The sequence below is a fragment of the Podarcis tiliguerta genome (genome assembly GCF_965153285.1).
Source record: "Podarcis tiliguerta genome assembly, chromosome: 17".
In the NCBI taxonomy this organism is placed as follows: Eukaryota; Metazoa; Chordata; class Lepidosauria; order Squamata; family Lacertidae; genus Podarcis; species Podarcis tiliguerta.
The window spans coordinates 21,188,418-21,204,680 of record NC_139550.1 but is presented as its reverse complement, the minus strand read 5'-3'; the positions used below and the strand labels follow the sequence as shown (position 1 = coordinate 21,204,680).

Sequence of the window (16,263 nt, the reverse complement as noted above, 5' to 3'; positions counted from 1 at the left end):
CCCAGCATCAGGGTCTTTTCCAGGGAGTCTTCTCTTCTCATGAGGTGGCCAAAGTACAGCATAATCAGAGAAGAAAGCGCAAAGTTAAGCCATGATCTTTGTCATTCATCACCTAGGAGTGCATTTTGGATATTCAGGGTGCTGAAGAGCTGTCAGCTTGTTGTTATTTTCAAACAAAGCAGTGCTCCTGCTGCAGAAAGATGTAGGTCAGATGTGTTGCCATGACCCTTGATTACACAAGGAAGTACAGTATGCAGCTGCTTTGTTTTGCTTTTAGAATGCAGAACAACTGAATATAAAAGTACAGTGACAATGAAAGAGAAACCACAAGCACTTCATTTCCCGAAAGAAGGCTGGCATCTATCCAACCACTTTCTTCAGAAAAGCTAGTTGCTGGAGTTCAGCATTTTATTCATGAGAGAAGACTCTGGCAATGAAGCATGATACCTTGTTCCTCGCTGGCTGTCTCAAGGCACATACATCAAGGAGGCACGCTTTTGCCTGGGACAACAAATTCCACTGTGAAGGAGATCGGCTTTAAATCTTGAGGTGAATATAATTCTGATACAGAACATCAGTATTTCTAATATGCTCTAGAACAAATAATTTGTCTGGATTGTCAGGCAGCTCTCTTAGAAAACATGAGATGTGAAGGGAATTGGTGGAAATTTATCATGGCCAAATCTTTAAACAAGGAAAGCAACGTGTGTGTGTGTGTAAATTTTTATGTGTTTATCGACATTATGCAGTGGGCAGAAGCTAGATCAGAATCCACTGGTAGATCTCTAGGTGATTTGCAGTAGATCAGACCCCCAGTTGTCTAACAGCCTCCCCCCAATCTAAAGTAGGGATGTGTGTCCATTATACCTTTAAAACACATTATTTCCCTCAAAGAATTATGGGCACTGTAGTTTGTTAAGGGATGGTTGGAATTTTAACTTTGTGAGGGGTAAAGTACAGAGCCCAGTATTCTTGGGGGGGGATGTAGGGTTGCCATATGTCCTCTTTTTCCAGGACATGTCCTCTTTTTCAGGAGTAACATTTCTGTCATGGTGGATTTTTGGAATTTGCCAAAACGTCCTCATTTTTTTTCTTTGGTACAAAAGGGAGCATGCGTGTGCTTGGGAATTGCCATTCCGGAAGTGTTAAATTGGACAAGAGCTGATTCAGACATGCATGTTTGGTTATTCTTTTACTTATTTTCAACAGTTGTCTCCTTCTTTCCCATAAAAGAAAACTAAATCAAGGTAGCAAACAACATGATAGGAAATTAAAACAATATCAAACAATCAAATGCCTACAATAAGGCTAAAACAACAATAAACTCGAAGTCATATGCTGGAGGGGGAACCTGCTCATCAAAAGGAGTGCTGTGATGAGGCTGAAGTTCCTTTCTTGTCGTCAACATCAGAAAGCCCCCTTCCCATGACACACATACTGTGCTTAAGATGGAGGGGGAACAGGGCCTTAGAGGATTATCTCGATAATGAAGCTGAGAGCCAACATGACACACTGGTTAAAGCTTCTGGGCTGAGCCCATAGGTCCATAACAAGGATCCTGCAGGATCAAGCCATCTTTCTTCTTCTTTGGCGATCCCTCGTAGCCGAGTAAAATAGTCATTCCATAAACATGGTTTTAAAAGTGAGTCAGTAAGAGACTGTGGAGGCCAGTTCTGGACCCACACATCCTTCCACAGTGGGGACATACCGGTAGGTTTCCGGGTGGGAGTTGATCACTGTGAGGGTTTGCCAAACGTGCCTTCCTCTTAGCACGCTTCTCCCTTTTGTCCTGAGTTTGAGCTTCTTCAAAGTCCAAGGCACATTTGGCTGTTCTCCAATTGGTGCGTTCGCAGGCCAGTGTTTCCCAGCTGTCAGTGTTTATACTACATTTTTAAAGATTTGCCTTGAGAGAGTCTTTAAACCTCTTTTGTTGACCACCAGCATTACGCTTTTCATTTTTAAGTTCAGAGTAGAGTAGCTGCTTTGGAAGACAATAATCATACATCCAAACAACATGACCATGTTGTAGAATCATTGCATCCAAACAACATGACCAGTGCAACGAAGTTGATGTTGAAGAATCATTGCTTCATGGTGATCTTTGCTTCTTCCAGTACACAGGCATTATAGGGCTATCTAGGCAAGCATCTTCTCTCCCACATCCCTCTCTACCCCCCAGCCCAGGCCTCTTCTTTGCTCTTCAAAATATGGCAACCCTAGAATAGTGTGTACTTATTTGGAATGTGCTTTGAAGTTGGTGTACACAGCCACAACAGAACCCTATGATCAGGAGTAGACTGCGGTGGAAATGACCTGTGGTTCTGCTACTGATCACAACTTTTTGCCCTGAGTTTGTGCCCAGGGCATCTTCATTAATTCCTAATGTATGTCTGCTCTTTCCCATTGGTAGACTACAGGGTGGTAGTAAAAAAAATTCCCAACGAAGTCCCAAAAAACCAACAAAGTCCAAAGTCTGCCCCTCCTTCCCAGTTTTTAGACTATCCCATAACAAATGTTCTTTATCCCATGACAGCTTTATTGTTGTCGTGTGTGTATGTGTGTACTCACACACACACAGAGTACATTTTTAATTGGGTTTTTTATTGTTGTCGGCCATGTTGTCAGCATTGTTTATGGAAAGGCAAGGTACAAAGGTGATAAATTAATAAGCTAGCTGTGCAGAACAACACATTCAGGTAAAGCTGGAGACCGCTGTCCATGTTAAATGTTCCACCTGGCCAGTTCAAGACTTGCTGCACACATCTGCAGCAGCATGAGAATCTGCTTCCTCACAGCAACAGCTCATAAAGGGTAGGGGAAGCAGTGATCTTCTCTAAGCAGTAGTGGTCCTGTGCTGATGGGCAGGAGTGCCAATTTGGCCCCGTAACTGTGGGTGCCCAGAGCTGTGGGTGCCATGCAGGGTGCATGTCCTTGGCACCATATATATATATATATATATATATATATATATATATATATATATATATAATTTTCAAATGCAAAACAAAATTATACACTGCATACATCTTACATCTTACTTCTCTTTTTGACTTCCCCCAATTTGTCTGCAAATCCTTCATATTTTTACTTTTTACACATTTCTACCCGTTGTTTCTGTTATTACTGTAAATTTGATTTCATTTTTAATACTTATTTTAACATTTTCCCATCACAGAGCTTCATTAAAACTTACAAACATAATCTGGTTATCACTCAGTTTTTGCAAATATTGAATAAACTTTTCCCAGTCTTCTGTAAATCTTTGATCTCATCGATTCCGGATCCTTCCTGTCATTCTATCCAGTTCTGCATAAACCATCATTTTAGTTCTCCATTCTTCTTTCGTAGGTAGCTCCTCTTGTTTCCATTTCTGAGCCATCAAAATTCTTGCTGCTGTCACTGCATATAGAGATAACTTCTTTTCTTTCTTATTTATCTCATTACCTGTAATGCCTAGTAAAAATGCTTCTGGTTTCTTAACAAATGTATATTTCAACATTTTCTTCAATTCATTATATATCATTTCCCAAAAGCATTTTACCTTCTTACATTCCCACCACATATGAAAAAATGTACCTTCTTTTTCCTTACATTTCCAACATTTGTTGCTTGTCTTATACATTTTTGCTAGTTTCACCGGTGTTACATACCATCGATACATCATTTTCATAACATTTTCTTTTATAGCTATACATGCAGTGAATCTTAATCCTTCTTTCCGTAGTCTTTCCCAATCCTCCATTTGTATATTGTGTCCTATATCTTTGGCCCAATCAGTCATAACTGATTTTACCTCTTCATCGTTTGTGCTCCATTCTAATAATATCTTATACATTTTTGCTAGGATCTTAAAATCATTATTTAATATTTCTGTCTGAAATTTTGATTCTTTATCAGCAAAACCCCTTTGATTCATGTCAGGGAACTGCCATTGGAGCTGGAGGCGGAGAGGAGGCTCCAGAGGGATGGCGGAGAGGGTCCCAGTAGGAAGAGAGGTAGCCCGTCCGCTGGGGAAGGAAATCAGCGTAACACAAGTGGAGAAGGGGGGCAGATGGGGGAATCGGAGAGGTGGCTCCAAGACTCCTCACCGGAGACCAGCGGAGAGGGCACGGGTACTCCGCTGCCCACACCCACTTTGCACAGAAGACTTCCACGCAGGCAGAGTAGGAGGAGACTGGGCGTCAAACAGCTTCTATGCTGGAAGAGGTTCAAGAAACGCCCACTGACGGATTCTGCCAGCGACTGAGGCAGCCACGGAACTTGAGGCTGTCCAGACAAGAAGGGTTCAACCAGGCAACCTAGCCAGGAGTAACAGCAACTTACGCACGAGCAACCCCTAGAACCATTACAATTCAGATCTTTTCTAAACATCTCATTAATTTGAAAAAAATGCAACCAGTCATTAACATAGTCCTTAACTTCTTCAAATGGTCTCATTTTCCATTTACCTTCTCTTTTACTTATTAACTTCTCATATGTCACCCATCCCCCTGTCATATTGACTTTCTTCACACTCATCGCCTCCAACGGCGACAACCAATATGGAGTTTTTTGTTCCAACAGATTTTTGTATCTTTCCCACACTTCAATCAGAGACCTTCTTATGATGTGATTTTCAAAACCTTTATGTACCCGTTTCTTGTCATACCATAAATACGCATGTCACCCAAATCTGTTGTCAAAATCTTCCAAATCTAACACATCAGTGTCTTCCAATTTAATCCATTCCTTCAACCAACAGAGGCAAGATGCTTCATAATACAGTTTCAAGTCTGGCAGGGCGAAGCCTCCTCTTGCTTTCGCATCTGTCAATATCTTAAATTTTATCCTTGGCTTCTTACCCTGCCTTGAAATTTCTCCTTGCCAATTTTTAAAGATTGCTGCCCCTTTGATTGCTGGAAGTGTTTGAAATAAAAATAACATCTTCGGTAGCACATTCATTTTAAACGTTGCAATTCTTCCCCAAAATTCTTGGCACCAAAATTTGTGGGTGCCCGGCTCCTTCATGGGGGCACCTATGCTGATGGGGATAGGTCAGGGGAGCTGGTGGCAGCAAAGTCAGGAGAACTCCTGGTTGGAGTTCTCCTTTCCTCCTCCTTTCTCCTTTTTACCCTTAAACTCAAAAGTGACAAGTAAGAACAGTGGGCAAAATGCTGAGTGAGATCTAAACTGTTTTTGGGTTGTCCCCTCTGTTCCCTGTGGGGAATTTGATTGAAGCATAGGTTGGGCAATTCAAAGCAGAGGTGAAGAGGTGAAAAAATGAGTTTCCAATCTTACTTGGCCTGCTCTCTCTCTCTTTATCATTCATGGCAGCATATTTGAGTCAAGGAATGTGCGCTTCTCAGCCTGTGCAGAAGCTGCATCTGGAGAAGATATGGGGCAGGCTCATGTTATACCGTATTTTTCACTCTATAGGACACATCCGACCATAGGACGCACCTTGTTTTAGAGAGGGAGAACAAGAATGGAAAAATTTTCTCCCTCTCTGCTCAGCGCCCCTTCAGCGAAGCGGCAGCAGAAACGGAGCCCCTTCCATTTCTCCTCCCGCTTGGCTGAAGGGGCACTGCGCAGCTTTCCCTCTCTGCTGAAGCCAGGGGAGTCTTGTTCTCCCAGCTTTAGCAAAAGGAACCCGAAGCCTCCGGAGTGCAGTGGGAGCTCCCGCTGCGCTCCGGAGGCTTCAGGTGGCTATCCCTGAAGCCTGGAGAGCGAGAGGGGTCGTTGCATACTGACCCCTCTCACTCTCCAGGCTTCAGCGAAAGCAACACGAAGCCTCCGGAACGTGGAGGGAGCGTTCCCTCTGCGCTTCAGAGGCTTCGCGTTGCTATCGCTGAAGCCAAGGAGCCTGCATTCGCTCCATAGGAAGCACACACATTTCCCCTTAATTTTTCGAAGGGAAAAAGTGCATCCTATAGAGCGAAAAATACGGTAATTAAGACTATCATGCTAACTATTGAAAATGAGCGTTCAAAACATGTATCTCAGCTGTCGAATTCTCTTTTTTAAGGGGTATATTACTGAATCATAAAGACATTCATTCTTTGGCAGAGCAGTTGTTTATATGCCACAATGTAGGATGTTTATCATGTCAACATTGCTTTTCAGATATGTCTAGGCAAATGTCCAAACTGCTGCCAGTTGTGCTACTGGAAATCCAGCTTCATATGATTGCAGGTGAGACCTTCCATTTGGGCAGGTTTACAATGAAATCCTCAAAGAGTTGTACATTTCCCTTTGGATTTGAAGTCTAAGAGCTTCAGAGCTACCTGGAAGGGTTGGGTGGCTCACACGTTCCTGAGTGCCAGGGTCAGAAAAAGTCTACCATTAACGAATATTTAGCCATTCTGGATGGTGGATTGCAATTCTTGGCTGCTGGGCACTTTCCTTGCACCTTTGCAGTCCGCAGGAAATATTCCTGAGCCCTGAGATGCTCTTACTCAGGTCTCCGTCAGTTTGGTGTCCCAAATGGGTTGTCCCTTTGGTCTGTAGTAACAGCAATGGAATGTGTCCTCATGGGGCCCAGGACATGCACGTGAGCCCAGCCTCGCAGAGTGGTTCAGGGAGGCTGGTGTGAGAAGGACCCCTGGGCTAGACAATCGTCCAACTAGGAGCACCAATGTAAATTAAATTTTTGTAGGGCCCACTTGAGCCCTGCCCTGCAAAATCGATCACATGGCACGGCATGTCGCACATCTGTTGAATGACAATACCCATCATCTTTTGGGGGGGAGGGCAGGCGAAAGCTTGGCTCCTATGCGTCCAACAAAGAAAGAAGATGTCTACAATCTTCTCTCGTTTCTCTATAAGCATCCTGAATGTGTTAAATGCATAGTTACTGAATATGCATGAAATTGATCTTATGGGAGTTTGAAGTTTGATCCTGGTTGTGTGAAAATACAGTGGTGCCTCGCAAGACGAAAAGAATCCGTTCCGCAAGTCTCTTCGTCTTGCGGTTTTTTTCGTCTTGCGAAGCAAGCCCATTAGCGGATTAGCGCTATTAGCGCTATTAGCGGTTTAGCGGCTATTAGCGGCTATTAAAGGCTTAAGGGATTAGCGGATTAGCTGCTAAAAGGCTATTAGTGGTTTAGATCAGCTGATAAGCGGCTTAGATCAGCTGTTAAGCAGCTTAGCGAACAGCTGTTAAGCGGCTTAGGGGCTTGGGAAAAAGGGGGGGGGAGGGAGAAAAAAAAACCAGGAATTGCAAGACATTTTCGTCTTGCGAAGCAAGCCCATAGCAAATTCGTTTTGCGAAGCACCTCCAAAACGGAAAACCCTTTCGTCTAGCGGGTTTTCCGTCTTGCGAGGCATTCGTCTTGCGGGGCACCACTGTACTTTCTTTACTCAAATACTTTCTTTAAAAATGGCAGCAAATCATGGCATGTTTTTACAGAAACTCATTTAAAGGGCCCAATTCTTCATTTCCTTTTCACTGTAGTGTGGTGACATTGGCATGGAAAGGGGCTACCCTACTTGATTCCTCCATGTAGAAAGCAGTCATGTCAGTAAGTTGTGAACAAGAAGAAGACATACCAACCAGAAATCCACACACTGTTGATATCAGACTTACTGGACTTCTTCTGTTCCGCATAAATCCTGGTGCTTGCATGATAAGATACTCATGCTTTGTTTCAACCTCTCAGCTTTATTCACAGTCAAAGTTCTTCAGCCACGTTACACTGCGGAGTACGGGAGTGATGTGATTATGGGATGTCGCTTTCCAGTCCATTCCCCATTAAATTTGATGGGACTAAGTGTCTCGTGGCAAAGAAAGCTGTCACTGGGGGACAAAGAAGTCTACAAGCTCAACAACGGCCAAGAAGACCTCACCCATCAGGATTCTGATTATCATGGAAGAGCGTCATTGTCGCGTGAGGAGTTAGACAAAGGACTTTCTTTGCTGTCTATCACCAACATAAAGCTCACAGATGCAGGAGATTACATCTGTGTTGTTAAATACGAGGGAGCAGACTACAAGTACATTACTTTGGAAGTTGAAGGTTGGTAGCTGCAGAACTTACAATATATATACAGTGGTACCTCGCAAGACGAAAAGAATCCGTTCCGTGAGTCTCTTCGTCTAGCGGTTTTTTCGTCTTGCGAAGCAAGCCCATTAGCGGATTAGCGCTATTAGCGGTTTAGCGGCTATTAGCGGCTATTAAAGGCTTAAGGGATTAGCGGATTAGCTGCTAAAAGGCTATTAGCAGCTTAGTGCCTTAGAAAAAGGGGGTGGGGAGCGGGAAAAAACCCCAGGAATCACAAGACATTTTCGTCTTGCGAAGCAAGCCCATAGAGAAATTCGTCTTGCGAAGCACCTCCAAAACGGAAAACCCTTTCGTCTAGCGGGTTTTCCGTCTTGCGAGGCATTCGTCTTGTGGGGCACCACTGTATTGTAATACTGTATTATTGCACCCAAGCAGTGAGAATCTAAGAGAATGATTTGCAGCCTTAGTTTCCTCTGGAGGCAAGAATGCTGAACACACTCTGTCATTTTAATCCTTTGTTTCTTAACAAAGGAACTGATTAACACTTTCCACAGCTTTGAACACACAGAAGGTATGCAGAAGGTTTGAAAAGGGCTCCTATGTGTATTCAGCTGTATGCAGTGGTGGTTGGTCCACTAGGTCTACATTTTTCCTATCTTTTTTTAAAAAAGTTAATTATACTTCTTTCCTATCTTTTTTAAAAAAGTTAATTATTTGCAGTTATTTATGTGAGAATTCTGGGTGGCGCTGTGGGTTAAACCACTGAGCCTAGGGCTTGCTGATCAGAAGGTCAGCGGTTCGAATCCCCGCGACGGGGTCAGCTGCCATTGCTCGGTCCCTGCTCCTGCCAACCTAGCAGATCGAAAGCACGTCAAAGTGCAAGTAGATAAATAGGTACCGCTCCGGCGGGAAGGTAAACGGCGTTTCCGTGCGCTGCTCTGGTTCGCCAGAAGCGGCTTAGTCATGCTGGCCACATGACCCGGTGCAACCCTAGAGTCGGCCACGACTGGACCTAATGGTCAGGGGTCCCTTTACCTTTATGTGAGAATTTGGAGAAGAAAAATGAGTGGCTTCTGCATGTGCTGCAACTTTCAACATGTGTGTGTTATTGGAATTGCAGCATTAGTACTGTATGTGTCTCTAGGTTTGAGAGAATTATGCAGAGTTTGCATTCCTGTTTCCCGTCAGGAAAACCAACCCTCTGCTAACCTCCTGGCCCAGGCAGGATAAGCAAAGTAGAAAGCCTTGGCTTCTCTTTATGCCTGAACTAGATCTCCTGGTTTGTTTCTTCCAACGTATTTTAAAGATGTGCACATTAAATGCAAGATGTATGCAATGTCCCTTCTTGCTTAGTTCAAAGCATGGGTCTTCTCTTATATGATGGTTGCGTAAATCAACCAAAAGGAAGAGAAACAGGGGAAGTGCCACCAAAATACTGCAAAGCGCTCTGTGATACTGTCCTCCACTTCTTGCAGCACCCTACAAAAGAATCAATCTACAGGAAAGAAGAGAGGAAGAAGACTTGATCTTAGCTTGCCATTCAGAAGGGTACCCTCTGGCTGAAGTTTCTTGGCACTATGAGAGGGATCTGAATGCCAGCATAAATGCAAACACTACATATGAAATGACAAGGGATGGACTTTTCAACATAACCAGCATCCTGAGAGTCAGACCAAACGCTCCTGGAAACTACAGCTGTACATTCTGGAATCAGGAACTGAATCAGGAGACATCAGCCCACAAATCAGTGGTTTTGCAAGGTAAAAACTTGTGTGGTTTCACATTAATCTGTAGCACGCCCCTACAATCAGCTGATCTCAAGGGTGAGTTAAATACCAATGTGCACTATCACCAAGATGTACCAATGGATGCTCTTGGTAGAATCACAGCACCTGGTGATTTTTGTAGCGTTAGCTTGCTGTCCGTACAAGAAACAGCTTCAATTGCAGGGAGAATTATGAAAATGGATTTTTAAAGAAAAAAATTACAAATTAATTATATCCTGCTTCTTTGGTCAAACTGGGCAATGTATCAGATTTTGTGTGGGATAATATACATATTTTAATTTTCTTGTTTACAGATAAAACATCTCCAGCACATAATGGGGGGAAATCTCCCATCTCATTCATCCTACCAATTTGTCTGCTGGCATTATTTTTACTAATAGCAATTGCCATTAAAGTCCAAAGGAGCAAGTCAAGCACAAAGCTGAGTACCCGAAAAGGTGAGAGACTATGGCAAGACTCGGGCTCTTGGGGTTATTTCTGTATGTGTGGGTTTTGCTATATATTTACAATCCACTGGAAGCCGCTTTGGAGATATCTCAATCAAAAGGTGGAATATAAATCATCAAAGCTAATAAACAATTAACTTTAGTCATACAGACACTGAAATTAAATGTGTCTATTCTGTTTATGAATTAGGGCAGCACCACCCAATTTGGGGGTTGTCCACACTTCCACTTGTCCCTTTGCCTAGAAAGTATAGGTCCAAGCAATTTTGCCTTTGCCTCACAGATTTCCCTGGGAAAACCCACTCTTTACCGCTGAATTGGAACAAACAGCAATGGCAACACTATTGCCATTGGTTCCATATTCAGCAAAGAGCTGGTTTCTCTGGAGGGAAGCAGTAGGACACACAGAAGTGTGGGCCAGCCCTTGTTTGCTTCTGGTTGTTAGAGTTGTAGAATGAAACTCCCAGATATGGACTCTTGTGCAGAAATGAATTTTATTTACCACAATAAATGAGTTTTAAAGCTTTACTGCGGGGGTGAGGGAGTCCTAAATATTTAAACGTTGCAAAACAACTCCATAATAATAATAATAATCCACTGCAAAACCCAGTAATGGCTCAGCTCCATACAGTAGTTCTCCCTCTGGTCCCAGAGAGAACTTAATCAAAATGCCTCTGTCTCCTTTCTCTGCCTGCTGACATCTCTCTGTGTCTGTGTCTCTCTGTGTTGCAAGCAGACACATTTGCATGTAAAGACTCAGAAGTCAGATCTCCTGTTGAGTCATGGTGCAGTCCCAGGACTGCCTACAATACCCAGCAGAAAAACACCAGGGCAAGAGGCAAGGGGGTGGCAAGGCTGTAAAGAGACAAGCAAAGACAATCAGGTGCTCCCACTGGGGAACTTGTATTGTGTCGTCCTCCATTCTCCCTTTCTACCTAAGCAGCCGCAATGGGATTGACTAGAGCAGGGCTCGGCAAAGTTTTTGTGGCTTGGGCCGGTTCACAGTCCCGCAGACGCCCCGGGGGGCCGGGAGTGCGCATGCACTCATGCGCAAACGCTGTTTCCTGCGCTCCTTCTGGCACAGAGGTGTGCTGGCCAGCATCGCGGAAGGCGGCCCCCGCTCTGCTGTGCACCAGTTTAGCACATAGCTGTCAACTTACAGATTTGAAAATAAGGGACCAGCAGCCTTGAAAATAAGGGAGCAGCAGCCAAAATAAGGGATTTTGCTTAGCTTATGAGTTCCATCAGCCCTTCCCTGCCCGAGAGGGAGGGAGAGAGACTCTCGCCCACGCCGCCCACGAGCCCAGCATGAGGTGGTTGCGGCGCCGCAGCGGCCGCTAAAGCACCACCCTTCTGTGTCCCTCCCCATCCCCTCCTCTTCCTCCTCCCTCAGGCCGCCTCCTCAGCCGCTGCCGCCGCTGTCGCCTCCGGCTTCCCCTGGCAGCACGGCAGACGTCTCGCAAGAGAGGGGCTGCCTGCCTGCCCGCCGCCACCCGTCTCCTCATGACGCACCCCTGAGGGGGAAAAGGGAGAGATGGAGACGCGGCACCTCGTGCGCTCGCTCTCTTGAGGCAGAGGACCTTGAGCCGCTGCTTCCCTCCCGAGCCGGGCGAGCATGAAACCCGGGAAATTTAAGGGACATCATCAATCCAGGACAGCAGCGGGACACGGAGCTGGGATAACCACCAAATAAGGGACAGTTGACAGCTATGGTATAGCGTGGCACATGGGAGCCCACCGAGCGGGCGGTGGGGGTCCCCGAGCGGGCGGCGGGGGTCCATGGGCCGGTTAGATGACCCCTTATGGGCCGCTTGTGGCCCATGGGCCTTAGGTTGCTGACCCCTGGACTAGAGGTTGGGTCAGTGCTCCTTTCCAGCAGGCCACCAACTCAGTGCCGGATTTACGTATAAGCTAAACAAGCTACAGCTTAGGGCCCCACTCTCTTGGGGGCCCCCAAAAAAATTAAAGGGGGAAAAACTGGATGTGCATTTCCAAAATATAAGATAAAAAACAAAGAAAATAAAACCGACATACAGCAACAGTGTTTTCTGTTGTGTAGGCTCCTATGACGTAAGTAATGGGCCCCGCCTGCTAGCCTGCTCCCTAAAATATCACTGGTTTGCTCATTTCTATATATAGAGTACCCACATTCTGCATGGACTGGTTGCATGGCAACATGTGCAAATTGCTTTAGATACCTATGAGGTCCATAAGTTACCATATAGCGTATATTCAACACAAAAAACAGTGACAATTTGTTGTTGACAAAGGACAGCTGGACATATAAAGGGCCCCATTGCCTTCAGTAGTTTAGGGCCTCATCAAACCTTAATCTGGCCCTGCACCAACTACTGCATTCTCACCCTCGCTAGCCAATGGATCTGTTGGTAAGGGTTGCCCAAGAAGAAATAAACAAAGCAACTTAATAATGGCTATTTCCAGACTCTTGGCTTTCAATGGAACTTCTTAGCCACAATTGGTTTTAGGATCTCCTCCTCCTCCTCTTCTGCCTTCTCCTTTTGTGCGATAGTACTTGGAGTGCTAATAAAACCGAAAGTGCTTTGGGGCATTTCCAGATTTCTCTAGCAATAGATAACAGGAAATATCTAAGAACAGCTACTTCCTATTGTGGGGATTTACAGCTTCACTGATGTTTTAGCACGATGATAGATTTGCTAGCGTATGGTTACCAGACGTCCCTGTTTCCCGAGGACAGTCCCCGAATTTATAAATCTGCCTCTGGACAAAATCCATCCCCAGAATGTCCCCGGATTTCGTTTAATGTCCCCGGACTTATATTTTAAGTGTTGTAGATTTATTAGTAGGGAATGAATGTTGCGTGGTTGGTTCAACGGCACAAGACACATCATATGGGGACTTCCAGCAAGGCAAAATGGCGGGCGCCATGGCAGTGAGCAGCTCCTGAAGCCAGCCAGAGCCAACTGCGCTACCAGGCTGGCTCTGGGCTGCTGAGACTGCCGCTGCCGCCGCCACTGCCAAGGGGAAACCAGGGATGCCGGGCGCGTCAACTGGGGAAACCGCTGACACACACACCCATGACCCATATCGAGCCGGGAGCGAGAGCATGAGGCCGACTGCCCAGTGACGATCCAGGGCCAGGAAAACCCTGGAGCTGAGGCAGGGAGAAGGAGGAGAGGAGAAGGAAGAGAGAGAAAGGGGAAGGAGAAAAAAGAGGGGAGCCCTGACCTTGCAGCGCCACTGCCGCTGAGGAGGAGAGGTAGGAGAGTACTGGGAGGGCAAGGACATGTGGCTGAGCCCAGGCCTGACCCGAGCCTACTCCATGGTGGCTAGTGCTCCAAGAGAGAAGCCTAGAGGAAGGCCATGCAACAGAGGAGACCACAGAAGAGAAGATATTACTTCTTTTTTAAAAAAAAAAACTCCCCCCCTTTTCAAAAAAAGAAAAAGAAAAGTGTCCCCAAATTCTTTGGAAAAAATCTGGTAACCTTAGCTAGCGTTGCTTGCAAAATGCCAAGCTCGGAAGCTCTCTTTGTATAATCTTGCATGTTTCTAGGTAAACACCTACCAACATTTTGTTTGCTTTTCATATTTCTTCCTAGGAAAACGAAGAAAATTCCGACAGTTTTTAAAGAGTATGTAATTCTGATATAATTCTATGGTACATTTTTTAAAAAAGTTTTTTTAAAACTACACCTGAACCTTTAAGCAAATCTCCAGTGAACTTTACGGCTAAGCGGAGATTTGAATCTCACTCAAACCAGTCATAATCCAGTATGCTTCCACTGCACCACACTGAATCTTACTGGAAGGAAAAGGTCTGTGTTAGTTTGTGTGTTGTGCACCTGTATATGCTTATTTGTAAATAACTGTGGAGCTCCAAGTTTGGGTTTCAAATTGGATTTGGGTCCACGAATCAGGCGATGCCCATATGTATCCTACCTACGGTTTATCCTCACACATGGAGCATGAATGTGCATAAGGTAAAATGAAACTCAAGCTGTGTACATGTGGATTTGTGTGCTATTTCTCCCTTTTTGGGGCAGAATGATTACACAAATCATATGAAACCCACATCTCACGTTACAAGCTCTCTCCACACCTTCATGTTGTATATCCCACCACCACCAAAAGATGTTTGGTTGCGGAGGGCGGGAATGTAAGATAGGACCCTTTTTTGTGGCAGAACCCAAGTTGTGTAATTCACTCCCTCAGGAGGTGAGACTAGCTCCATCCCTGATGGTGTTGAGCCAGGCTAATGTTCTTATTCCACACGGCTTCTAATGGTTGTTAAAAGAAGATGGAAGGTTTTCAACTCTGCTCCTTTTCCATTCGAGTTTTAATTTTTATTTCACCACTTTGTGGTTGTTGTTGTTCTTGTTTTAAAAAAATGCAAACCACTTTGAGAGGCAAAAAAGTTGTATAAACAAAAGAAGGGGTCTTTTCTGGTAAGTGTGTCAATTGGCCCTAGTTATTCTTATGAACTGAAGTGCTTGACTGAGATATGCCTTCCCTCAATCTCAATTGCCCACTCAGAGGTGAATTTGCCTCCTAAATTGGCTGTAGGATGGGCCAGATTGGTATCGCCATCTGGCCCATCCTAATGCTGTTTAGCTGCTTCTCTGTTTATAAAAGTATTTACATACTGGCCAGTTCATACAACAACAACAACATTTATTATTTATACCCCGCCCATCTGGCCAGCCACTCTGGGAGGCTTCCAGCAGAGTATTAAAATGCAATGATTCAACAAATATTAAAAGCTTCCCTAAACAGTGCTGCCTTCAGATGTCTTCTAAAAGTCAGATTATTTCCTTGACAGCTTATTTCCTTGACATCTGATGGGAGGGTGTTCCGCAGGGTGGGTGCCACTACCGAGAAGGCCCTCTGCCTGGTTCCCTGTAGCTTTGCTTCTCGCAGTGAGGGAACCGCCAGAAGGCCCTCGGCTGGAACTCCATGTATAGCAAAGTGTTGCATAATATATCCATGGTGATGTTATTGCTTCTGAAATCCATGGCATTGTTTCCATCCAAACTATCAATCTGTTCAGTCCACTCACCTTCTCAAGGGAGAAAGGAAAGGCATAGTAGATTTACTTCAAGGACTGAAAGTGTGTGTTCAAATCGGTGATTAAATTTGTGAAAAGGAATCGCAATTCTCATCTCTCTTCACTATTTAAGCTTCTCTCAGAACAATTCCCACCCCACCCCCACTCCCGCTATTTCCTGTGTCAAACCTGAAAACTACAGATGTGACCAGAAATTACTCACGGTCCATCAATCTGAGAAACTGGGGGTTCTCCCTGTGTCAGTTTCTGAATTATGAAGTGTCATATGTACCAAACACAAAGAACTTGGGGGACTCTGGAACATCCGGTTAAAGAAAAGGAGAAAAAGGCTTTTCCCGTTTATCACTTGTCTAAAGTTCTTTGTCTTTCTGCTATTCCAAGGAGATTTGCATCTTCAAACCAAGGATCTTACTGAGGTGACTGTTACAGACTGAAGAGATAAAATGAAGATGGGAAACTGTTCTTCTGAGCTGCCTGCAATTTTGCACTTTCCACTTAATTCCGCTTTTAGAAATGTATGAGGAAGCAATGGTGCTTCAGAGGTAAATAGGGCTGACACTTCTGGTTTTTGTCAGCGCTGCAGCATGTGAATTGCTGATCGTCTTTCTAAAACTACAGAAAATTGTGTTGCTGGTCAGCACTTCAAGGGGTTATTCAAGTACATCACATACATTCTGTGACTTTGTGTACCATTTCTCTGAATCTCCCTGCCCTTAATTTCCTCAAAATGTTATGTGTACATGCATAGATATGTACATCAATTTATGCATTAAACGTCCGTTGTTATAATAGCTGAGTTAACTTCTCTTTTCCTCGAAGGGAAGAGCAAAGCAGCTGCATGGGGGCACTTAAGATTCAACCATGTCTCATCTTATCAAACCGAGATTGTGACCATCCAAATGCAGCCATTGCAACTTGCAGCTGAAAAACATGATGCATTATTATTTTTTGCTGGAATGAACAGATGGGGCGGGGGACTAACAGTACAATCTTGTACAGTCATACCT

At 44.6% G+C, this 16,263-nt stretch overlaps 1 protein-coding gene across 1 annotated transcript; it reads left to right on the top strand.

Annotated features, from left to right (window-relative positions):
* The first annotated feature begins 406 nt into the window (after positions 1-406).
* LOC310668216 (programmed cell death 1 ligand 2-like) lies at positions 407-16,045 on the top strand. The gene is made up of 7 exons (XM_083421234.1): positions 407-549; positions 6,103-6,171; positions 7,638-7,994; positions 9,455-9,739; positions 10,060-10,203; positions 13,791-13,823; positions 15,638-16,045. The coding sequence occupies exons 2-7, from the start codon at positions 6,105-6,107 to the stop codon at positions 15,688-15,690; spliced, it is 939 nt and encodes a 312-aa protein (XP_083277360.1). The 5' UTR covers positions 407-549; positions 6,103-6,104; the 3' UTR covers positions 15,691-16,045.
* Positions 16,046-16,263: the final 218 nt, after the last annotated feature.